This window comes from Choristoneura fumiferana, chromosome Z, assembly GCF_025370935.1.
Source record: "Choristoneura fumiferana chromosome Z, NRCan_CFum_1, whole genome shotgun sequence".
NCBI classification, from domain to species: Eukaryota; Metazoa; Arthropoda; class Insecta; order Lepidoptera; family Tortricidae; genus Choristoneura; species Choristoneura fumiferana.
Genome location: NC_133472.1, coordinates 27533873 through 27559406, shown reverse-complemented (window position 1 = coordinate 27559406; position 25534 = coordinate 27533873). Strand labels below are relative to the sequence as shown.

Below are 25534 nucleotides of genomic sequence, written 5' to 3'. Positions count from 1 at the left end.
TTTGTAAGTACCACTGCCACGACTGCTACTAAATGAGATTAAAGACCAAGATCATTCCTGCAAGCATCTTGACGCTGCTGCTCGTCACGACGACTTGACGCTACTATTTTTGGGTCGCGGGAAATTTAAAATCACATTAAAAATGGGGTCACGTGACCAGATTTATCACTGCAAACGAGCGACGAGCGACTGCATGTGACCGCACTTCACCGCACCTTTCAATGGGTCAACTGTCACTGTCAGTCACGCACGTCACCGTCAACTGCAAACTACAACGACTACTCAGCCTCAGTTAAATTGTGTTGAGATGAGAATAAAACTTGAGTAACGTAATTACTAAAGCAAGTACTTTTATTGTACATTGTACCTGATTTTTCTATAACTTAAAAACGCACTTCAGGGACTATGTGAGTATTTGGCCTTTCTAAACACTTTTTTAATTTGTAATTTTTAATACCTACAAATATTATCAATATTTTGCAAAGTCATAAGCCAAACAGATGCCATTTTCGCGAGTCTATTGTCTTTGTTAAGTTTGCAGTGTTCGTAATTATGAACTGTTGAATTTACTATTACTTAGTTTCTTAATCTCAAGTGAATATTGTGTTCTTAAATATAATTTCTGTTCAAGTATTACATACAGTTGAATTTACTGTTACTTATACCACTATTTCCATCTACCTACCTGAAGAAGTTTTTAAAATTTCCTTACAATTAACGGCGAGTTTCCAGTTAATTTTCTAGATATTAGCAGTTTCACTATGGCATGGTCAGGGTATCAGAGGTTCCTAGCTGTGATGATGGTAGTCACAGGGTCTATCAATACATTGAGCACAAAGTGGGCTGACACAGTGCAGGCAAAAGGCTCTGATGGCCAAGTCAGAACTTTCGAGCACCCTTTCCTACAGGTATGTGATTTTTCTTTATTATTTCTAATGCTCTTTTCTTTCTAACAATTCCAACATTTAATTATTTAGGTGCTAATGTTATGATTTGTAATTAATTATTATTGGTTTGTTTCAGGCTTCGGCTATGTTCTTAGGGGAAATGCTGTGTCTACTGACATTCAAGCTCATTTACTATAAGACTCGTAATACAGGTGGCCACCAGCTGACAGAGGGCAATCAAAACTTCAACCCATTTATTCTCATGCCGGCTGCTATGTTTGATTTAGTAAGTCATGAATTATTAGTTTATTGATATATCTACTTATTCTGTTTTTTGACAGCAGCACCATGCTAATTTCACACTATTCTCTTATTCTACCTATAAAACCTGTCTAACACATTCAAAGTACCTAGCCAGTCAAGTTTAAGAAGCTTAATTAAATAGCTGCCTGTGTGGCATATAAGAGCATCATCATCATCCCAGCCTCTATACGTCCCACTGCTAGGCACAGGCCTCCGCTCAGAACAAGAGGGCTTGGGCCGTAGTTCCCACGGGGGCCCAGTGCGGATTGGGAACTTCACACGCACCATTGAATTACTTTGCAGGTTTGTGCAGGTTTCCTCACGATGTTTTCCTTCATCCCAAAGCTCGTGGTAAATTTAAAATGTAATTCCGCACATGAATTTCGAAAAACTCATAGGTGCGAGCCGGGGTTTGAACCCACGACCCTCTGCTTGAGAGGCGACAGGCTTAAGAGCATTTACAGCATTATAAATCAAGGTGAGAGTATGGCAGTCAAGTGTGTAGGTTTCCACTGAAAACCAAACTAATATTATAAGGGGCTGTTTCACCATCCATTGATTAGTGTTAACTGACGGTTAAATGTGATGCCGTCTCCGTCTATTCAATCAAAACAAATAGAGACGGCATCACATTTAACCATCAGTTAACACTAATCAATGGATGGTGAAACAGCCCCTAAATGTGAATGAATTTTCTGTTTATAATGAAATTTAGTATTGAGATAGTTTGAGACCCAGGGGAACAACATAGGATAGTTTTTATTTTGAAAATATCATAGTTCCTAAAATTTTATGTGTTAAATGAAAATTTTGGAGACAAAGTCTGACAATTTCTAGTAATGTATCTGCTGTAACATAATAATAAAATAATGCCTCCTAGTCTGTTACAATCTCAGTACCTGGAAATTACAGAGTTGCAACAGACCAAGAAGTGGCAGCATATATTTTAGTTATAATTATTCATATCTTTTCTGTAGCAAATCATTTTCTTTTCGAACAAATAATGCAAATAAAAGTATCAAAAACAATTCTGAAAATATACATGCGGCTAGTGATTCTTGAATATACCTAAAATCTCATTGTAAATGTCCTTTAAATTGTATAAAAAATTCGTATAAAATGAATGTCTCATCCTATTGGTTGAAATTTTGAGATAAAAAGTAGCCTATGTTTCTAGTGTTCCAGACTTCCAACAATCTACAAACCCAATTTTGCTAAAATTCTTATTAAAATTCCGAAAAATTACATTCTGAATTCATTAGCATAGTGTTGCTTAAAAAAACTAAAGTCCATAAAATCTAAGGCTTAGTTAGATTAACCAGTTGTGACTATGGCGCAGGTACATAAATATTAATTTAATTTTAAATGAAAATCAAAGGACATAATCTTGAATGTTTAATGTGAAATCCCATTTAAATCTAAATTCCATTGCTTGCGCATTAAAATAAATGCGCTAATGAACACCAATAAAATTAAATGTCATATGCAGTTATAAGATCTCGAAATTAACTCAAAAGGTTTGGGTGATATTTGTTACATAAGGGGTAAAAGTCGATCGCGCAAGATCTCATTTCGGAGAAAACGCGTTGCATGATTTTGCAAACATCAAGCACTCTTCGGTCGTCCAGGTACAATCGAGTTCTTATACTTCTGAGCTAAAATTCAATTAAAAATCTCTAAACACGCTTCTACGCCGTTAAGAATAGAGTTGTATAGCATATTTTTCTTCAAATTTTTGCTTAAATGAAGAAGAACTCAACTGTACTATATTTTCATGTGCGCTTACTATTTGACGGTTGTGGCGTTATACAAATATTCAAATCAATAATGTATGTACTAGTTTACAATTACATTGAACTGGAATCTCTTAAGGGCCAGCACATTTCATGGTTAAAAAATTAAATCATTAACCCAAGGTTAAGGATGACAGTTAATTTACACGCTACTTAACTCTGGGTTGTAAACCCATCTACGCAAGCCCGTCTTAGCTATTTAGATCAGGTGCTATTATATAAAATCAAGACCGTACACATCCCTTTGCAAAACTGATGTACCTACCTACCCTTGTGAGCCTATACTACATTGCTAGGCCGATTAAATCTAATCTTGGGTCACATGACAGCTGACCTTTAAGTGTGTTCTGTTTCTGCTGTGCTATTATTGATAATGCTCTACTATATTGTTCTTATATTATTGTAGATACGTTCAAACTCGTATGTAGAGAAGGTACTTCACTCTACTGAACAAATTGTGGATATGATGTTTTTGGTTAAAATGCCTCTTTCACTCCTTTTCGGCGCATTCTTTTTAGCAATAACCATTGTAATACACTTAAAAGTAAAAAAAAGCCTTTACTTCAACGCCTTAATTAATGCCTACCTCTTATTTTCAAGCTAAAGTTTATTTTATCATAATTATAATGCTTGTAACTGCTCTCTGCAGGTTGGGACTTCGATCATGTATGTGGGCCTGACTCTAACTTATGCAAGCAGCTTCCAAATGTTCCGAGGTTCAATCATAGTGTTTGTAGCAGTGCTCTCTACGACTTTCCTTGGCAGACATATTGTCAAGCGAGAGTGGGCTGGTATAGGTATGAACTAATTTTTTACACATATATTATAATTAAGTAAATTAAAATCAAGGCATTTATTCGCGGTTCGATGTATACTGATTTTGCCAAGATGTTGGTATTTGCGATACAATTTAATTTTATCTTTTAATAAAATAGCTAAATGGTCTAAAAGTATGATGATTGATCTGATCACATTCAGATTGTAAGATATGTGTAGGATCTGTAGCGGTGTTTGGAAAAGCATTCTCAAAACTGCCGGCCGCATTCAAAACAGCGCGACTCGCGGTCGCCGGCGCGGACACATCCGAGCTGTTCTCAAAACACCGCGCTATTGATCACATAAACAAATTCCTGCCAAAGTATTTCGTTGTAAAGAAAGTTTGAATTTATTTCACAACACATTTTTTTAGTAAATCTAAGATTATAATCATCTATACTAATATTATAAAAAGGAAAGCTTTGGATTTTTGTTACGAATTAACTCAAATACTACTAGATCGATTTTAAATTTTTTTCACTATTAGAATGCTAAATTATTCCAAAGTGCCATAGGTAGGCTACATTTATTCCCAAAAAGAATTCGGGTTCCGTACTAAAACTTCAATAATGTAACTCAAAGTGTAAAAAAAGTTGCCATAAAATATCTTTCATCACATGCGCTGTGGAAACTATTGATGATAGAGTAAAGAATAATATACGATATTAAATAATATATCAATATCTACAATAAACTTCGTTGTACCATATTATGTCCAACTATTGTAGTTACTCGTATGTCACTATAACTACTTTTTTACATTTTAAAAGTTGACCGAAATGCCGACAAATCTGACTATCTTATCCATACTGTATTAATCCTTATCGAAATAAATAATTTCATATTCAAAACGGTTTCAATACCTGTAGATTACTTTTCGAATTATTCAAACCGGACATTCCATTCAAAAGATATTGCTAATTTAAAAATACCAATCTTACCAAAAAATGCATTTACTCTACGTTGACGCGCCCCGGCTTCGCGCGGCTCGGGTGTAGTTTTTGTGAAATGGAGCTGAAAAATTTGTGAAGTGCCCTTGATTAGAGACCTTTTTAGAGTTCTGTGCCCAAATGGTAATAAAACGGGACCCTATTACTAAGACTCCACTGTCCGTCTGTCTGCCACTAGGCTGTATCTCATGAACCGTGATAGCTACAGTTGAAATTTGAAAACAAATACTAAAAACTATAAAATAAATATTTAAGGGGGCTACCAATGCTACCATACAACAAACGTGACTTTTTTTGCCGTTTTTTGCTAGATATTAATAACGGCAACAGGCAAAGGTGAAATATTCCCAGAATATTTATTTGTATATTCATTCACTTTAAAAATAAATAATTAAAATAAAATAAAATATTTTATATTTAAGCGGGCTCCCATACAGCAAACGTGGTTTTATGGCATTTTTTGCTATGTCTAATTTTGTATAGGCAATAGGCATGGAACCCTCCGTGCGGGAGTCCGACTCGCACTTGGCCGGTTTATTTATTTATTTTGCCCGTGCGAATCTAGTAATTAATATCCATGAACTATATATCCCACATACCACTATATTTACCACACCGCAGCTAGCTAAGTCTTTCTGTGCGACACATTATGTTAACATGCAGAACTAGCCCTCCTCGTCTTCAACATAAAGCAGTACATATGTCACACAGGCCTAAATATAACAAACATCACACAAAATGCTAACGTGTTTTGAACTTTCGAGGAGTACATTCTCAAATCTATAACCACCGAGTACACATCTGCTCTCGAATTTGCTCCATTTCAATAAACCAAATTATTGGCAGTCTCCTATTAAAACAAACCTTGTTTTAAGTTTAAGAGGTATTGAACAATGCGTAGATCTAGGTAGGTACTTATGAAGGTGTAACAAATTAAAATGATGTGCCTGAATACAAATAACATTCATAACTTTTTGGTTTGAACCTGCACCCTCATAATCTGAATCCCAGGTCAATCGTATTATCCAGCTGTATGAACAATAAGGGTCGTCCAAAACATTTGCATGGCATATGTTGACACCAGCTGCGCTTTGTTTTAATGAGTCATATATTCTGAGTATTCATTTATTAAACAGTGACTTGGTTATGGATGTAATACAATACACAACTGTAGTCATTACTACTTTTAGCAACCAACAGAGTTAGGTATTTCATCAAATTCAAACAGTTCATTGCTCTGTCCCATACTACATTAATTTATAACTCAATAAATAATATTCATGTACGAAACTATCCATTTCCTTTTCGCCCTTTGCGAAATTTCGTGGTAAACTGGCGAATCCATACATTTTCTCTAAACTAGGGTAGGGTTATTTAATACAAACGTATTTAATTATATCCAAATATTGCTAGACGGAATCTTTTCAGGCGAAGTCTCGGCAACAACTAGTAGTCTTGTACCTAAATGTAAATCTTCTTTATTAGCCTGTAATGTCCCACTGCTAGGCAAAGGCCTCTCCCCTGGATTTCTAACTCGTCCTGTCGGCACTTATGTCTGGCCAGTCGCTGGAAAACGCGACTAGGTCATCCCGCCATCTCCGCCTTGGTCTGCCGCGGTGCCGATAGCCATCGTGGGGCGTCCACTGTGTGGTGACATGTGCCTACCTTTCCGGGTGCATGCGGCAAACTTGGCCTGCCCAGTCCCATTTAAGCCTCGCAGTGGCCTTACCTACGTCCACGATGCATGTTTTCGAGCGCAGGGTGGTGTTTCGGCGTGGTAAATGTAAATATTGTGTTATAAAGAAAGAGTTCTTTAATACAATTGGAGTCACCGTATTCCAAGTACAATATTGTTATTACCTAATTATTCGCTAACAAGTCTAACATTGTACTCGTATCGATGATGAATTTCGTTAAAATGTGTAGTCGCTGCATGGAACAATAACAAGGGGAAGCCAATACATATGTACTTTATACATTCCAATATGAATCACTCTGCTATTCTCAATTATACTTACCTAATGTTGATTATGTTCGCGATAACAGTTCAATTCAAACGACCTACTGTAAACATTTTAAATACTTTCAACTTTTGCTTTGGTATAAATATTGTACGAGAGTCGAATCGCTTTTTAACATTTTGGACCACGAGCCAAAGAACGAGACTGCCATGCAGGAAAAAAACAGGATTTTTGTTACTACACATTGGCACTTACCTAATTATGTTTTAAATCGAGATTTTTCTTCAGCATTAACCAGCATCAAGCTTCAGCATCAACATTATTTGTTTCCTAAGTTATTTAGCACGTATTGAATAGGTACAACTTTTTTATTATACCGCGATGAAAATTTGTGAAGTCTTGGCAAACAGTTTACCGATCAATAACAACTGTCCTGCACAGGCTGCGTGATCCTGGGCCTGGTGATCGTGGGGTCCGCGGATGCCATCTATCAGACGACGGGCGAGAGCAAAGGCCGCAACAGCCTCATCACCGGGGACCTGCTGATCATCGTCGCGCAGGTCGTCTCTGCTTGCCAGATGGTCTATGAGGAGAAGTATGTCCAAGGTCTGTATGTTTAAAAAAAGTCTTTATGCTTCATTTTTTTTCATTCTAGACTATAAGACTCAGAATAACTAAAAAAGTTAGAGTTAGAGAGCGCTATAGCTTTCCTCGTTATGAAAGAAAATTAGAAGAGCTGGCTACAAAATTTTAGCCATGAAAGAGTAAAAATGCATGCATGTCTAGTTGTTCTGAAAAAAGACAAGAGTGGATTTAGGATTTCTGCTAGTGCAATTCGGAAGCACTCTCCTCTATGCCTATAAAACATCGTAAGTTATGCTAGATCGAAGATTGACGAAAGCTCGATAGCTACATTAAGCACCATTTATCTTGTCTAGTTAAAAAAATACAAAAAATGATCCGAAACCGAAAAGCCACAGAAATGAATCAAAATGTTTTCGTCTGCGCTTGCTGCTGATCTGTTTGAAGTCTGTGTTGACTGGTTTGTGTAATGTGTTGGTCGCGCAGGCCTGAACATCCCGCCGCTGCAGGCCGTGGGCTGGGAGGGAGTGTTCGGCTTCTCGGCGCTGTCCGTGCTGCTGGTGGTGTTCTACTGGACGCCGGCGCCGCCGCACTTCGGCCACAACGCGCGCGGCACCGTCGAAGACGCCATCGATGGACTCGTGCAAATAAGTACGCATACTTGAACGTCCGGATAGCCCAGTTGTTAGAGAACCTGACTACGAAGCTTGGGGCCCTGGGTTCGATCCCTAGTAGATATTTGCATGAAAACTACGAAAGTTTGTTCTCGAGTCTTGGGTGTTTATTATGTATTTAAGTACGTATATCGTCACTACTTTGAAAAAATCTCGTATCTAAAATCAATATGTCAACAAAATTGAACCTTGACGTAATGTTCATAAGGTCTACTCAGAAAAATTATCTACTTTGAGATACGAGATTTTTTCAAAGTAGTGACGATATATCTATTTATCTAATAAGTTTATCCGTTTGCCTAGCTTTTCTTACTTCGAGACTAGGTCATTGGTGTCAAGTGTCCTGTGATCATTTTAATTTATAATTTTTTTATGTATGTTCACTGATTACTCAGTCAATTGTGGACCGATTTTCAAAGTTATTTTTTTCTGTAATGTAATACTCTTCTGAGGTGGTCCATTGTCATCAAGTCAAGATCTGATGATGGGATCCTAGGGATATCGAGGGCAAACCTCAAACTTTACGGGCACACCTATGGCGATTTTGGCATTTTTAGCATTGATTGAAACCCATAGTATGTAGGTGAGGTAGACGACTATTGTTCCACTCCTGCTGGCTCGTGCTGAGTCACCGACTTCGAGCTAGTAGGTAGGTACCTACCTAGAAAAATATTTTCAAGAGTTTTGTTCCATTTTTTGATATTTTTTTATTTTATTAGAGTCGGTTTTACTTTTTATTACGTCATCTTCTTGTTTGCATAAATATTTCTGCCAAGTTTCGCTTTCAGTTTAACTCAATGGCACAGAAATAGATTGAAATTGATTTCTAAGATTTGATTACATAATATATATATAAAACTTATAAAGCGTGTTAAAAAATGCGTAGTGCACACGTAGGCTTTAATGAGGCCACTCTTTTGACATTTCTGGAAATTGAGTCATAGTTATCACTTCCACCAGTTACGAACAGACAGTTTAATATAACGGCGAATACATGGTATCTATTTATCTTTTATTGGGGTCACCAGACCAATGAAAAAGAAGGAAACAACCGCTAATGCCGGCCGCACGCTTTGATCAAATACCTCATGTTTTCAGAGTTCAGCAGTGAAAAAATCAAACTGCTAAGTCAACGCGATCAAAGCACAGTCATTAAACAAGGTGTTACGATACAAAATTCCGGGGAACCAAAACCTATAGCGTACTTCCAATTGTCCTAGAATCTTCAATTTTCTTGAGGTTTTTTTTATAACACCATCAACAAGAACAGTCTGATCTTGAATTTTTGTGTCTGTGTCAGTACCTAATCCTAGGCAACCTAATATGATCCCTTAGCTTAGAAGCAGGGTTCTGCTAACACTGGATATTTATATGTAGATACCTACAAATTTGTACGGAACCCTCGGTGCGTGAGTTTGACTCTTGGTCGATCTTATTCTAATTAAGTACATACCTACTACATAGTATATTTTTTCCAGGTAATAGTCCAATATTGATGGCGGCTATAGTTGGAACGATCGTTTCCATAGCGTTCTTCAACTTCGCTGGAATCAGCGTCACAAAGGAAATGTCTGCCACCACCAGAATGGTTCTAGATTCTGTAAGGTGTGTACGGAAACTAACCGACAATTTACACCTAGTTCAAACATATCCAAACTTTAAAACGGGTAATTCCACTAACCCCTGTTTCGCTATTTTTTACATAAGTACAAAGTTTCTGTTATCAATTATGTGACATAGTACATATGATGTTCTCTGTTTATGAGATGTTCAGTGTTCGCAAGTTGATGAAACAGAATCATCTATATATTTTTAGTTATCATGGGAATCCATACTAATATTATAAATGCGAAAGTGTGTGTGTTTGTGTTTGTCCGTATTTCACGTCGAAACGGACCGACGGATCGACGTGATTTTTGGCATAGAGATAGTTTATGAGCCCGAGTTTATGGGACTCAGCATAATGTAACGGTAAGCCGCAACGCTGTTTTTCAGTGGGAGAGTCTACTTTTTATCCCGGAAAAATGCACAGTTCCCGAAGGAAAAGCGCGTGATAACCGTGGGCAAAAGCTAGTTGATTATAAAATCCGAAAGTAAAACTCGTTCATTCAGCACCAGTAACTACTTGTATCCGTAATTAATTCTTTTCCAGGCATAGTACATGATAATATTGCAACCACATAAATGGTACACAAATATTCGACCTTACTACATTTACAATATGGTTCCAAATCAATTAAAGTCATTAAAAGCTTTTAAATCAATCACTCATAGGTAAACAACACAAAACTATGATGATTAATTTTATAGTAGCTCATCTAAATTAGCGGGGCCTGAAAAAGGGTTAACCGAGCACTCGTGTTGTGACAATCTTATGCGTGCATGTTGCAGGACGTTCGTGATTTGGATGGTGTCGCTGGCGGTGAGGTGGCAGGTGTTCCGCTGGCAACACCTGATCGGCTTCGGCGTGCTGCTGTACGGCATGGCGGAGTACAACGCGCTGGTGCCGCGCTGCCGGCGCGCGCCCGCCGCCTCCGCGCCCCCCGCCTCCGCGCGGCACGCCGACGCCGGGGACGCGCCCGACTCCGACCCCAAGCCCGACGACGACACGCAGCAGTTACGCCCGGAAGTCTAAAGGTATCATTCCGATGTGGGCGACAGCGACCGCGTCGCGCAACTGACTGCTTAGTATTAATTTAGTCATGCGACGCTCTCGCTTGCATCCGTCAGTGTTTCATACCAATTCATACTAAACAGTGGGTCGCGCCCGTCATCATCAGAATGCTACCTTTATGTGCATCGCCAAGCCTCACCATCGACCCACTGCCAGGACTCACTACCAACATAGCAATAGTCAAGTTCTGACTAAGCAAGCTCGACAAATCAACCTCGCGGGACTGCCCGCGGGTCACAATTATGTTTGGTTCATAGTTCAAACTCGGAACAGAATCGATTGCCTCACGACGCAGCATGCTCTCGTGGCTAAAATGATGTACTGTCACTCTGCACTCACAAAAAATCAATCATTATCGGAAGTTGTCAGCCCTTGCATGGTATAAAGCCGACTTCAAAGAATATAATAAATTTTCGATTCGATTGTATGTTTGTGAGTGATAAACTCCTAACGCCCAAAGTCCTTTATAAAGGACGTATCAGTAATTTGACATTGAACTCTCTCAGAAGTGGCATAAAGTTTCATGTTCATAAAACAAAAATGTAACTTGGGCGTTAGGAGGATAAATATGATATGGTAGTGAGTTAAGATGGCAAAAAGAAAGTCGAGAAGGTGGCTAAATGAAATTGAATTTATTTGAATACTACTAAGACAATACAATGCCGACCTACAATAACTAGTTTATTATGCACTAGCGATTTCGTTATAATTTATATAAAACTGCAATTCGCGACATTAATATATTATTATGGCCTGTTATGTAGGTATTTAAATGAATCTATGTCCCAAGTCCTAATTTATATTTAACATGTACGTTTACATAGTTGTTTATGGGTTTTACACAATAAAGATGCATGATTATGATTATGATGTAGTTTAAGTCTCATTTACAGATCAAAGTGCTGATGTTCGTATTTTAATCAATTAATCATGATTTTTCCTTCAATGTATATTATGTTATTATTGTTAGTACAGTCGTGTTCATGAAATGGTGAGCAAAAATTTGATCAAAAATATCTGAACACGTTTCTACGCCGTTAACAATAGAGTCGTGTTCAGATATTTTTGATCGAATTTTTGCTCACAAGTTTCTGACCTCGACTGTACATCCTTTAAAATGCAGAAAGAAAATGTTGTGTATTCCCGGTATTAAATTACTTTTATTCATAGGAACTCGTATGGGAATTCTTATCAATTTGTAGGGGAACTGGAAAAACACAGTTAGACGTAATCAACTGTTTCGTTTAATATTTTATTAGGATGTTATAGAAATGAATATTATGGAATTTAAATGTCATGTTGTGTAATTAATTGTTTCATCATTTTATTACGGTCACGACTCTTAATAAAGCCTGTAGATATATATTATTAGTAATGGTATGTCATAAAATATTTAAATCTGTTACTTTCTGTATTTAATATCGGTACGCTCTACGAGTATTATTTATGTTATGAATTATGAGTGGCATGTTAACTGGTAAGATTAGACATCATTTGTGTCTATGAATTTTTGATGAATACTTCTTTATTTGATTGATTCAGATGTTATTTTGTAGAGGTTAATATCTATGAAAACTTAAGTCGAATGCAAAAATGTATATACAGCCATAGCGTCAAAATATGTATACATCGACCTTATGCTTAGTGGCATAAATGTGTATAGATATTTTTGACGTCTTTGTAACGTATATATATTTATGTCCTTGACCGTACCTACACGATTCTACCTTGCTTCTCCTCTTTCCCCTGGTTTAATTTAACCTGTCCTCTCCCAGAGGCACAAATTTGTGCCCAAATTTCTTTAATCCTGTTATCCTGGGAGATGACAGATTAAATAATTTGAAGCCGACTACCAACACATCTGAAATTAGTAAATCATTGGATTAAGATATAATAGGATATGTAGGATTGATATTGGAAGAAGGTATGCGAACTAATGTGAAGCGCCTTTTTAATATTATGTTATTATTGCAGTACCATTATTCACTGTTAAGTTATTAAAATTATATATCGTAAGAAACACAAAACTCATAAAAGAATCAAATATGTAAGCGTCAGAACCCCTGGACGAATGTAGATATTTAGATGTTTAGAAAATACCAAAATTTACTACCTTTTTGCTACTATTTGATACCTAACTTCAAATAATTAGTACCTCGATAGACAACAAAAAAAACGAGTAATGAAGTGGTCCAGACATTCTGACGTCAGGATCACATCATGATGACATCATGCACCTACAATTCTAGTTATAAAACTGATTCTCTGTATTAAAATGTATGTTTTTTATCCGGCAATGCAAAAAAAAACAGGCAAATTGAATTTTTATCTTCCAAAAAAACTTTTTTCGTGCGTAACATTTATTTGGTACGCTAAAAAAATTTGAATAAATTATATGTTGGGGTACTAAAAAGGTACTAAATACTTACAAAGAGATAAATTAGTTGTGTTGCCTCGAACTGTGTAAAGAAAAGTGGTCCAGACATCCTGACATCAGAATGTCTGGACCACTTCATTACTCGTTTTTTTATTGTCTATCGAGGTACTAATTATTTGAAGTTAGGTATCACAAATAGTAGCAAAAAGATAGTAAATTTTAGTATTTTCTAAACATCAAATATCTCCATTGGTCCAGGGGTTCTGACGCTTACAAATATATGATTATGTGACAACTTGAAAAAGGTACGAGTATTATTTTGAATGTTCTTATAAGGCGTATACTTTATACCTAATTGAAACGTTTCTATCAAAATTAAGTACCTATTTAATAGCGTCGCTGTCCCTGCGTCACTTTTAACTAAGCATGTATCTTCAGTAACTGATATATAATGTAAACTTATCGGATATACCTTGCAGTGGTTATTGGACTAAAAGACATACTTAGCCTTAGAATATTTCTTTTACAGAATTGATAAGATTTTTTAATTTTTACCTTAGGTACTCCAAAAAACTTATCACGTGTCAGGCTATTTAAAAATATCACATTAGACATGTCTAAAACGTGTTAATTTTTTGGAGTAATTAAAAAAAAATCTGTATAACAAATATTCTCTTTTAGTTCTGTGAGTTAAGTATATCTTCAATCTCAAAATGTGCAAACAGCAGCGTCTCTTAATCATATCAGCTCGTGAAACTATAATAGCTTTTTGGTGTTCTTCCGTGACTGTAATATTTAAGATTTAAAAATGTCAAAAAATTATGAACTCTATGTTATTTTCTCGCTTGTCACTTGGGTGTCTTTGCTCTTGAGCTAATGTGAGAGGGACGTGACGTGGCTTAGTGACGCAACTACAAATCGCGTCAACTTATAGATAGCAGTCAAAAGAGTCTTAATGTCACACTTTGCTTAAATAGTTGGCATGGATTATGTACAGCCATCAGCACAAGTGGATGAGTGGTTGTGGAGCTCGACAGGACTACTGTCAAGGTAACAAGAGGGTGTGTAGATAATTTTCAGCTTCACAACCACTCATCCACTTCTGCAGCTAACTATACCTATATACTTAGTAAGAAAGACTGAGGCTGACATTTAAAATTATGGCCCTAAATTTCTGAATAAATATTCCTATTATAAATGAGTATTATTTATTTCAATATCATTAATATGACGACATTTTTATTGAAAAAAGACAGATAGATTACGTTCCAGGGTTCCGTAATCAAAATGGAACCTATAATACATATAGTTTCGACATGTCCAACTGTCTGTCCTTGACACAGCTCACAGAATTTTTGATATCACGTCGACAAGTTAGAATAGCTCTCCTATTCGTAAAAAGGGATTTTTTCTCGTCTATCCCATGGCATGGGGTGTGGTTGAACGGGTCTTTCAAAAATGTACCGGGTGTTGCCTGTAACAGAAATAATAAATTAAACGAGGATAACTCACAGCACCTAGTAAGTAAGTAAATTAAAACCACTTGGACACGTCTAATGAAGAGATATCTAAGTACCTAGGTACCTATATTTGAATTTATTTAATTTGTCTGATTGTTCATGTAGGTAGTTTTCTCACACATACAATATGTGCTGACGTAGAAAAAAAGAAAACCTTCTGAACCACAATATAGCCTAATCTTCATGAAACGTGTACAAATTGTCGGCACAGCTAAAAAAGCTAAAGTATTATGTATGTATGTATACCTACATTTGAAAACCTTCGCATATACAGTGACACATGTCTAAATGTAATGGCGACAGTACCGCGTCTGTTCCATAAGGGCATACGGGTCTATGCCCAGCGCCTCCAACCAAACGGGGCTCCGAAAGCCCGATATACTAGTATTCGTTTACACGGGAATAGTAGTGGGTTTTATTGTCGATGGCATTCACTTTTTACGATCCAACGACACCCCATGTTCGCTGGTGCCAGAGGGCCCCAGCATGCAAAAGGCTCCGACTAGCGAGATCTTTGCGTATATTGGTATACTTACAGAAATCCTTAATTCGGTTCTCCTTTTCTCTTATGTAGAGACACTTAACTACTTAAGATTGTTTTTTTGGAATCTTTTTGTGTTTTTTATTTCAATTCCAAATTTTTTGTTACTTTTACGGTCATCCCGTAAAACCTATATCGAAAATACAAACTGAAATATAGATGCACAGAAAAATAAGACCAGCGCTGGGAATCGAACCCAGGTCCTCGGCATTCCGTGCCGTGTGCTATACCGCTACACCACCGCTGGACCGCTGTCCATATTGATTATTGTCCATACATATTGCTTAATAACGATATATCTTGTCCGGGTGAGCGGTTAGTTCCGATGGAGTGCCGAAAAGTTTCTCGATGAGGGCTACGGCATAGATGTCGCTAGTGTTGCTGCTTAAGTGGCTAAATAAAAAACAAACAAGCTGAGATATGGGGTGCATAGGAGAAATTCGTGTCTGTATCGCTGTCCAGCGGTGGTGTAGCACACGGCACGGAATGCCGAGGACCTGGGTTCGATTCCCAGCGCTGGTCTTATTTTTCCGGTTTTTCTGTGCATATATATTTCACTTTGTATTTTCGATACACTTAACTACTACCACGGTTATAATAAAAAGATGTTCTTTGTATATTGGCATAGACATTTATGTACTATATTGGTCTGTATGTCATCTCTGGGTCGCAGGGCCCACGCAGTAGAGGTTTAAAAAAGTCAATTTTTATCTAACGATCTGTTTTCGCCTTAGGGGCCTCCGCTCCTTTGTTTCCCAAGGCGTCCAAACCTCTAAATCCTTACTGTATGTATGAAATTCTCTGCAACTACTAAAACGATTTATGAAATTCGCTGATAGAAGTGTGTAAATGAAGTGCGTAAATGAGGGCTATCGCGTAGAATTCGCCGCTAGAGGCGGTAGTGTAGCGAGAGTCTCCGAAATGTCAAATGTCACTGTTTTTCGGTGAGCTACGCGGGTTTATTTATAATTAGAATAATTTTGTGAATATTTTGCAATACCTGAAATTAATTATGGCAAATATGCATTACGGGGCAATGAATGTCTGTGTTTGTTTTGAGACAGGTTGGTCGTCCGAAAACCTTTGTCCTCTCTTTTTTGAACAAAACAGGACTACGCAACGCTGTGGCATGCTCGATATTTTTATGGTACGGTTTTAAAATATGAAATATGATTTAAATGGAAATTTTGTTTTCACGCCCGTAATAACAAACTAACGACTGTACTTCAGGCAGGACCATTGTCTACAGTGGCGCCAACTGGTGAACGCGAAAACGGTAGCCCTCATTGTGTCGCTTGTCTATCTGTTATACGCAAATCCCCCAATTTTTTACCAGTACAGGTAAGCCTATCGGATAGTTATAATTATGGTACATTATTGCTGAAGGCTGAAAAAAGTAAGTCATGAGTAGAGTTTGACGGACGAAGAGTAGCTGAGTCCGTCAATAAATACGAATCCACGAATTTCCATTTCCGCTGAGGCATATATACCTACTGCTTTTCACCAATAATGCGAGGAAATAAAACAAAAATGTTAAAATATTCAATGCTTGGGCACGGTTTTTAGGGAAATGAAATTTGTATGCGACATTATTCTCGAGCTAGCGAGCCTGCAATCTTTTGATTGTTTATTTTTTCGCTGACCATAAACTATGCACTTCCCCTTCTGATATTATTATGTAAAGAATAATGTCAACTTTTACGGACATTTGAGAATTTTGTTTATAAGTTGCGCTGCGTACAGGTACCTACTGCATAATGGTTTTCAATCGTAAATTACCGGAAAAGTTCGCTTTATCCTGCCATCTCGATTAGCTCCAGTAGTCATTGAACAGCCGTACTTACCTACATATTTCATTTCAACACTTGAAACTTATAATAAAGTTCCACTTAAATGGGGGTCTCGGTCCCGATCCATACCGTCGTATGTCCTAAAGTCAAGTGCCATACCAATTTTGTCCTAAACGCTCTTGACATATCGTTAATTAGTCATAAAGATTATAAGCCATAATGTTTCTTATGTCCTAAGAGTCATAAACCATAATATTACATTACCTAATGCTCAAAATACCTAATTACTTTAGCCATAATATAACATGACCTAATGCCAAAATACCTAATTTGTTCTGTACTAATATTATAACACATAAAATCTTATGTCCTAATGTAATGTTCGTCCTGATCATCATTTGCCATAACGCTTTTTTCTCTGAAACCGTAATTTTTTCAGGGTCGTTATAAAATAAACCTATTCTAACCTATACAGTTCTACAGAATGACCACTTCAAAATTTCTGAAATATTTACGGTTTCAGAAAAAAAAAACCGTTATGGCAAATGATGATTAGGACATACGATGTTATGAATCGCGAATGGCACCCGAACCGCGTCCCCAACAGAAACGAACTGCTACCAGAAAAGTAAATTTTATGACAAATAGTGTTTAGGGCAAACGTCGTTATGGCAAGAGATCATTATGACCAAAGTTATTAGGAAAAATACAATTAGGACAAAAGAAATTAGGGATTCCAATATAGACCCATGAATATGGCATTCACTATTAGGATATATAACTATTAGGACATATGAACATTAGTACTACAGAGGATAGTGCACATAAGTATTAGGACATACAATACTAGGGTAAAAAAAGTTATGGCACTTACATTAGGGAATACGTTGTTATGGCAAAAGATCATTATGACCAAAGTTATTAGGGAACATACAAATAGGACAAAAGATATTAGGGATTCCAATATAGACCCCTTAAATGGATATGAAAACTTCACTCATTAAGGTCTTCTCTCACTTAGGGTGCATTCGTGTTCTGATTGAGATCCGACTTTTCCCGATGGGAAATCAATCATTGTGCACTACAGCTATACTTGTTGATTAAAACTACATTTCTGACCCGTATATTAACTTTTATTCAATTTAAAATTTATCCGATGAATCAGGTTTTACCCTTTTCCGGTGGTGGTTTCTCGCCAGCAGCTGAAAGAAGTGAAAACTGACAAGAATAAAGTTGGCTTCTAATACCTCTATACTATACTAACGTGTACGTATTATAATGTATAAATTTAAAATACATATCGGTTGAAATACATACAGTTGAAATACCGAAAATTGAAAAATATAATGGTTATAATAAATATTAATCAAAATTCATAAAGCACGTTTTACATATTGGTCGAAATACATACAATTAAAATGACTAAATTCACTATGTATAAGTTCAGAATATATACAATGAGAATATATAATAGTTGAAAGAAATAACAATTAAAATTCCAATAGTACGTTTTTCATAATGGTCAAAATACATACTATATAATGCCTAGGTTCATCATCATCTCCAGTCTATTTACGTTGTATTTACATGTTAAATTCTGAAAAATTAAGGACTGTAAGACAATGTCGACGGAGCGCGGAGCTCCTATTCAGCGTAGTTAAGGCGCTTCGCGCCTGGACAAAACTCTAACCTAACCTAACCTATAAGATACCGACTGATCGGAAGCCTTATTGTCTAACAAGACCTTGCATTTTAAACTAAAGTCTGATCATTAATTGAATAGAAACTTTAGGTGCGATGACGAGCGTAGCGAAGAGGAGCGTGTTAGGTTCAACTATGACCAAAACAAGCACGATCCTAGCGAGCGAAGCGAGCGTGCCGTGGCAGCGGCCGGTGGGTGCCAGAATTGTAATATATGCATTTTTCTTTGTGAAAATTCAGTGTCTAGTATATATTTCAACCATTATAGAAAACATACTGTATAGATTTTGAACGTATACATTATGAAAATATGCATTTTGTGCCATATGACTAAAAACCAGTATGCATTGTAACCATTATATATTTTGACCACTATAAATTTCAAGCTTATGCGTTTAGAACTTATGTCAAATAACTTTATAAATTGAAATGCATTATATTTTATAATTTTCGGTATTTCAACTGTATGTATTTCAACCGATATGTATTTTAAATTTATACATTATAATACGTACCCTATACTAACGAATAGGGAACTAAGTAGGTAAGTGAGTAAAATCAGGATTATACCCTCGCGACGCACTCCAGTCAGTTATGGATAATATTCGATTTTTAGGGTTCCGGAGCCAAAATGGCAAAAACGAAACCCTTATAGTTTCGCTATGTCCGTCTGTCTGTCTGTCCGTCCGTCCGCAGCTTTGCTCAGGGACTATCAATGCTATAAAGCTGTAATTTTGCACGGATATATATGTAAACTTTTTTTTATTATACATAGTCATTTCTATCGGTGCCATTAATTTCTGATACCAGTAGGTAGGTATCATTTCGTTACTATACACATTCAGTGTCGCAGCAATGGTTACTACCCTCAAGAACATCAGTATAGGACGTCGTTAGAATCTCCGCGATACGATCCTAGTTGTAAGAATGACATGTATTCAGATATTATTAACAACTTGTCCACAGGGCTATGAGTATAAATTAATTGATAATAAATACGCATTTTAATTATTATGTTCGTACGAAAATACTTACGTAATATATCACCGTTTGCCCAAAAGAAAATTTTGATGAATGTTTGGTCACGCTTAGCCGCATCGTCCTTCAGATTAGACTTCAGGGAGCGCCTCAATACCCTCGCAGCTATGTTTGAATAGTTCACGTAGCTGTAAAAAGTCAGGCAGGTACCTAAATGTGATCCTAAGCTTTGATTAGGCGAAAATAAAAATGAGTTTTTAAGGATGTCTAATTCTATTGAGTACTTAGGTAGTTCCTATTTTTTTACACCTTATTGCAACGTAACAAATAATAAAAGTTATAACGTATAAAGGTAAAATAAACCAAAAGCTGTAAATTTACTTATTTTATTTAATACACAAAAACAAAAAAAAATAAGACTAAGCATTCTAATTTCTGTTTGGTAGGGTACAGGGAACAACTGTTTTATACTAATTTAAATTAAAAAGAGTCAAGTTCTATATTATTATACAATAACTGAGAATGGGAATATTTCCCTTTTATTCTACAATATTATAACCGATATACAACTAGGGACGATTTTAAACTTTGCTAGGTAGGTACATTATAGTTTCACAGTTCCAGAACAAATGATCTACCTAATTTAATTAGGTAAGTAGGTATTTATACCTAAGTATTGAGTCTAGAACAGTTTTACATTAAATATTTTAAACCGATGTTACGTCATAATGAAGAGGAAATTGTTTGTTTTTCTAATCAGGGCGAGTTAATAGAGGCATTACTTTAAACCTGCCATCCTCCATGTGCTCATGTTCCAGTAATAACCGCTCCAAAATTGGGTTTATTTGTTGATAATGCGCATTCGATTCTTCTAAATAGAAACTAAGCCGTTCTGTTTGCGCTACAAATAAACACACAGCGGCATGGCATAACGAACCTCTGTCTTGTGTCAATTTCGTACGTTACTGTGTTACTGTCATCGTCTTGCACCTGCCAGGTACTATTATTTATTAGTAAGATAGATCGCCATAGACAGCAACATATTGAAACCTTTTTAGTGCTTAGGTGTAGGTAGATAATATTTTCTGGCATTTTAAAACGAGTTCCGGTTCCAGTTGGGATTTCTTAATATTTTCTAATAGATTTCCCATCTCGCGATCTTCAAGGTCACCTTGATCTGAAAGACATTACCTACATTCACTAAAATATATACGATTTTTTGTGATACGAGCATGCGCCATGACGCGCTTTGGAACAGCTTTGTCTTCAAGAGCACGTGAAGGTCACCTTGAGACAGCAAGTCGAACTTGCAGAGCTAGATGTCACAACTTCACTGCTTATTGCTAGTTCCAAACTTACTCGTTACTTGGAGTCTTTGGATAGTATAACTCAGAAACTTTTGTGATGACGGAGCGGAGGCCACGTCTATGTCGGTCAGAGGCCATATTGCAGGCACTTGCAATCGCATTACAGTCTCATTTTTACCCTCTTCCCGCAAGAAGCGTTACAATGACCGAAGCCGTCCCCCACTCCCCAGCCGAGACCCGATGTTTTGGTTTTGTGCAACGAAAGATGATTAATTATTTATTTGGATCCTTTCTCCAAAATTATGCTAACCTGGCTCTAAAATTTAATTATGGTATTAAATATCTACTACAATTAGGGAAAAAAGGTTTTAAGTCGTTTGCCCGTATTTAATTTGCCATATTTTTTACACAACTATTTACTACCCATTCATTTGTTTGCCATAATAATGAAATAATCAATGTGATATATTGTGGAGCGACGTTCGGCAAAACTAAGAATGGTTTTTCCTTCACTTAGGTACCTACATGTATAGGTCCACTTTAAATAGCTCGACGAATGCGTTGCTCTAATCGATCTGCCGTATTATTTATCAGGCACATCGTGATATGCCTGGCTAACGTTTAGGCATATCATGAAATGGCGGCGTTTCACGATATGCCTAGGAATTTCATGATCTGGCGGATTTACGATCGGCCGCCGACATATACACCAGATTATGCACATGTATGAACGTAACGTTAGTAGGTAGGTACCACCATACCATTGTTACTTAATTAATGCGACGTCACTATGGCATTTACTGTGAAATGGTTCCATTGGTGGCTCATGAATTAAAGTTCTTGATAATCTTTCAGAGTTAAGTACTTAACTATCATACGTGAAGTAAATTCTAACAGAAGGGTGATTCTAATAAAAGTGGCATTATAGTCTGCCAATGAGTTTTTGAATAGAAAGTACATTAAATATAAGTTTTTCAGAAAAAATAAAAATTTACATATGTAAACATAGACCTTTTACACCGAGGCCAGGCCATTTTATTTATTTAACCTTATTACTTTAAAAAATAAATAAATGTAAGTACCGATTTTCACTGTAGTCTGTCTTGTCCAAAAGGGACATGCTCCCGGTTTTAGGCCTGTGAATTATTTGTGTACTATTTCACAAATTATATTTTATAATATATTGCAAAAACAATAATACGATATTCATTTAATAATAATACGGTCCTAAATAAATCATTTTTATACATCAATATTCAAACTCAAAGTTTGTCCAGCGATTTTTTCACTGTAGTCTGTGTGTTCGCATTGTTGGGTCTCACTCACACACGGAGAATGATAGACACACCTTAATCATCGGTAAACATTCGGCCAATATTTGGCTCGCCGCTGTACGGAAGGGTTATAGACGTTCTGTCATAGTTTTGTGGCGATTAGTGATCGAAGGCGGCAAACTGGAGTTTGTAACGGGTATGTTAACTTTACATTGTCTCGATTATTTTATGTTATTTATATGGGACGTTATTAGATAATCATTTTAATGTGATATTATGACGTATTTACTTACGTTATTAAGAGTGGCACATTCATATTTTTGACGGTTTTAGAGTAAATGTCTTTTGAATCCACTTTTCACTTTAATCTGTGTCACTTTAATCTGTAACTGAAGCACAGACTAAAGTGACTCATGGCAGAAAAAAGTGAACTATAAATTATTTTATTTAAAAATTGCATATAATTTCTAAGAATAACTTTATGGACTTTTTTTTAAGTAGTACTAACAGTGTTCTACCAAAGTAAATGTAGAGAATTGCTTTTTATTAAACTAAACACTTATAATTTCACTTTGTGTGTCTGTTTATCTATCCGCACTAGATCCATTAGTACTATATCTGTAATTTTGCGTAAATATAGCTTTTGCAATTTTTTTTTGGAGTGTGACCCCCTCCCCCCTCTAAAAGTGAAACTATTGGCTTGAAAATTAAAAAAAACAATCATGGTGATCCTGTTTGTAACTAAAATTTTTACAGTTTGTAAAAAATTCTTCGTATAAAATAGTGGTGTCGTTACTTGTTTAAAACGAATTTTTTCGTGTTATTTTGCCTAGGTACGTTCTTATTTGGCCAGTTTTTACTATCTGATGTCATTCATTTCATCGGAGGGACTGATTTGATTGCCTTGTATTGTAATTAAATCGTAATATTTTAGGGCCGACATGTAATGGGGAAACCAAAAACTAAACAAAAGACAAGAGAAGAGAGATTAGCACGAAAAAGGGAGAACGAAAAGAAAAGACACGAAAAAATAAAAAGAAATCCAGAAGTCTATGCTGAGTTCCAAAGGAAACATAAAGAACAATATCAGCGAAGAAAACAGAAAGGAAAATAAAAAAATACATGATTTAGCAAATGTTTTTTGTTTTACGGCTCCATTTTAAAAAGTCGTAAAACAAAAAACATTTGTTTAAGTGGTAGGAGTTTAGGGTTAAAAGGATGCTAGTAAATTACAAATAACCCTGTATAAAATATGAATAATTTTGAAATAATTTTATTTTCTTATATATGCCTCAAAGAGACTCATATTTTTTTAAGAAATTACATTTTGGGGCTGTTTCACCATCCATTGATTAGCGTTAACCGACGGTTAAATGTGATGCTGTCTCCGTCTATTCGAACAAAACAAATAGAGACGGCATCACACCTAACCGCCAGTTCACACTAATCAATGGATGGTGAAACAGCCCTTAAACTTATGATACATTTCTTTTGATTTTTGATATAATTCTCTTTAACCTGGTAACTTTTCACTACTATCCTGTCTAATTTAACTTTAGCCTGCTTCATCAATATTTCAAGAACCCATAACTCTTAAGTTTTTAGGAATACTTTGTTCCCTTTAACATATTTGTAACAAATGAAATACCAAGAAGCTGTTTTTATGCAAAAAAAGTAAAAAAACATATATATATTTTTTGAATTAACTTTAGCCTGCCATGCCACTTTTATTAGAATCAGCCAGAAACGTTATGAGTAAAATCAGCTATGTTTTTGAGTTTTTTTAATTCGCACTTCAAAGACGATCGAGGTTCGCTTGGACTAAAACTCGAAAACTCGTGATTTTTCAGAAATAAGACCAAGCGTATCGATTGTTCGCCCTAGAAATCCCGCATAGATTTCATCGAAATTATTCAAGCTGTTTCCGGAGATCTCCGGAGTAAATAAATACCTAATTAGCAGAAGATTAAAATCTAAATGGAAGATTTTTGTTATTCAGTGAAATAACCAGATTAAATTTAAATTTATTATATGTAGGTAAATAATAGGCAGAAATTGCTCGTGCAAAGCTGTTATAGAATACGCGTATACATTTATTATTATTATTATTATGAGAGGGTTTAAAGTGAGAGGGAGGTAAACGAGCAAGCGGGTCGATGAGTACCAAATACTCAAGGAGAGTCATTGGTCCGTTGCATTATGAAGGTGGGCAATTGTATTAAGCCATGTGGCGGTAGAATGAGGATGATTCGTCAGCTATAAAGTGAATAAGTAATTTAAATTTCCTTGTAATTGTTCGCAGGACTGTGTAAAGTAAAGGTCAATCTCCGAGGAGTCAGGTCATGCATCTCGTTTTAAAACCTAACTAAACAATCGCAATATATGACGAGAGCGCGTAGCCAGTCGTGCGTAAATTGAATGAGTCCTGTATCACTGGGAACGCTTTCGCAATTGTAGACTTAAATGCAAAGGTATAAGTTTCATTTCTAAATATCCTTGGATTTTAATTCGGGCATGCGCGATGGCGTGGCTTCCAAAACGAATGTTGAAGGTCACCTTGAGTTTGGAAGCGCGAGCCGGCCGGCACGGACGAGGCGAGTAGGCGACCAGACGCGCCTCCACGGCTACGTACTCGCTCGCTACGTGACTTACTCCACGAACAACTCTTATTGAACAGGTGAGTTATACTTTCTACATAATAAATAATAACGGCTTAGAACTTCATCACGGAAGCACTCGAAACACAAAATACCGACTTTTAAAAGTAGTAACAAGTTTAAAAGTTAGGTACTATATGAAGTTTTTCTATACATACTGTAAGGTAGGAGGTATGCTTAAGTAAATGTAAATAAGTTCAGTATAGGTACATACTAGGTAGGTACTGTAGGAACTAGGCTGTATACCGCTGGCAGGTGGTAAAACTGACCACCTGGCAGGTTAGACTAACCTAGTTGTGAGCGCAGATTGCTCCCGATAGCATAGCACCAGCCGCTAAGGCTATCGGGAGCAATCTGCGCTCCGGCATGTATACCGCTGTCAATCTGTTTTAAAGTTATATTCTAGAAACACAATATACACAACTACTCACAACTAGGTTAGTCTAACCTGCCAGGTGGTTAGTTTTACCACCTGCCAGCGGTATACAGCCTAGTTCCTACAGTACACTAGGTAACGTGATTATCCTTGCGCCAGCTTGCGCCGCGATCTAGACTCTGAGAGGACTTCGCATTGACACTACATAACTACATTTTATCGCCTATCAGTCAATGCAATATCTACATAACAAGCAACTGAATCTCATCGCATTAAGCCGTCGCCGGACTTATTAAGAAATTCGCTATGATAAGGTTCTACTGCAGAATTTGCATATGGCAGCGGGAAAAGTTTTAAAGTAGGTACCTACCTA

At 36.5% G+C, this 25534-nt stretch overlaps 2 protein-coding genes across 7 annotated transcripts in view; one reads left to right on the top strand and one right to left on the bottom strand.

Moving 5' to 3' along the window:
- The first annotated feature begins 220 nt into the window (after positions 1-220).
- Positions 221-14215, top strand: Tango9 (transport and golgi organization 9). 2 transcript variants are annotated; one of them, XM_074094883.1, is made up of 8 exons: positions 221-407; positions 745-908; positions 1024-1173; positions 3633-3780; positions 7152-7316; positions 7779-7943; positions 9445-9571; positions 10358-14215. In XM_074094883.1, the coding sequence occupies exons 2-8, from the start codon at positions 762-764 to the stop codon at positions 10599-10601; spliced, it is 1146 nt and encodes a 381-aa protein (XP_073950984.1). In that variant the 5' UTR covers positions 221-407; positions 745-761; the 3' UTR covers positions 10602-14215. The 2 variants fall into 2 exon arrangements, with proteins under 2 accessions (XP_073950984.1, XP_073950977.1); XM_074094876.1 differs by having other exon boundaries at positions 222-407; positions 733-908.
- Positions 14216-14259: 44 nt separating this feature from the next.
- LOC141433240 (protein stunted-like) overlaps positions 14260-25534 on the bottom strand; it is a 41092-nt gene continuing 29817 nt past the window's right edge. For 3 of the 5 annotated variants that reach the window (XR_012451917.1, XR_012451916.1, XM_074095195.1), the window contains exons 2-3: positions 19605-19735; positions 17987-18070 (exon numbers count right to left, since the gene is read on the bottom strand). Coding sequence is in view for 3 of the 5 variants with exons in the window: in XM_074095195.1 (XP_073951296.1) it covers positions 18030-18070; positions 19605-19735 (172 nt within the window). In the remaining 2 variants the exon portion in view is untranslated. Of the gene's footprint in view, positions 14492-17986; positions 18071-19604; positions 19736-20329; positions 20678-25534 lie in introns of those variants that run through there. The other 2 variants (XM_074095204.1, XM_074095186.1) reach the window with 2 other exon arrangements.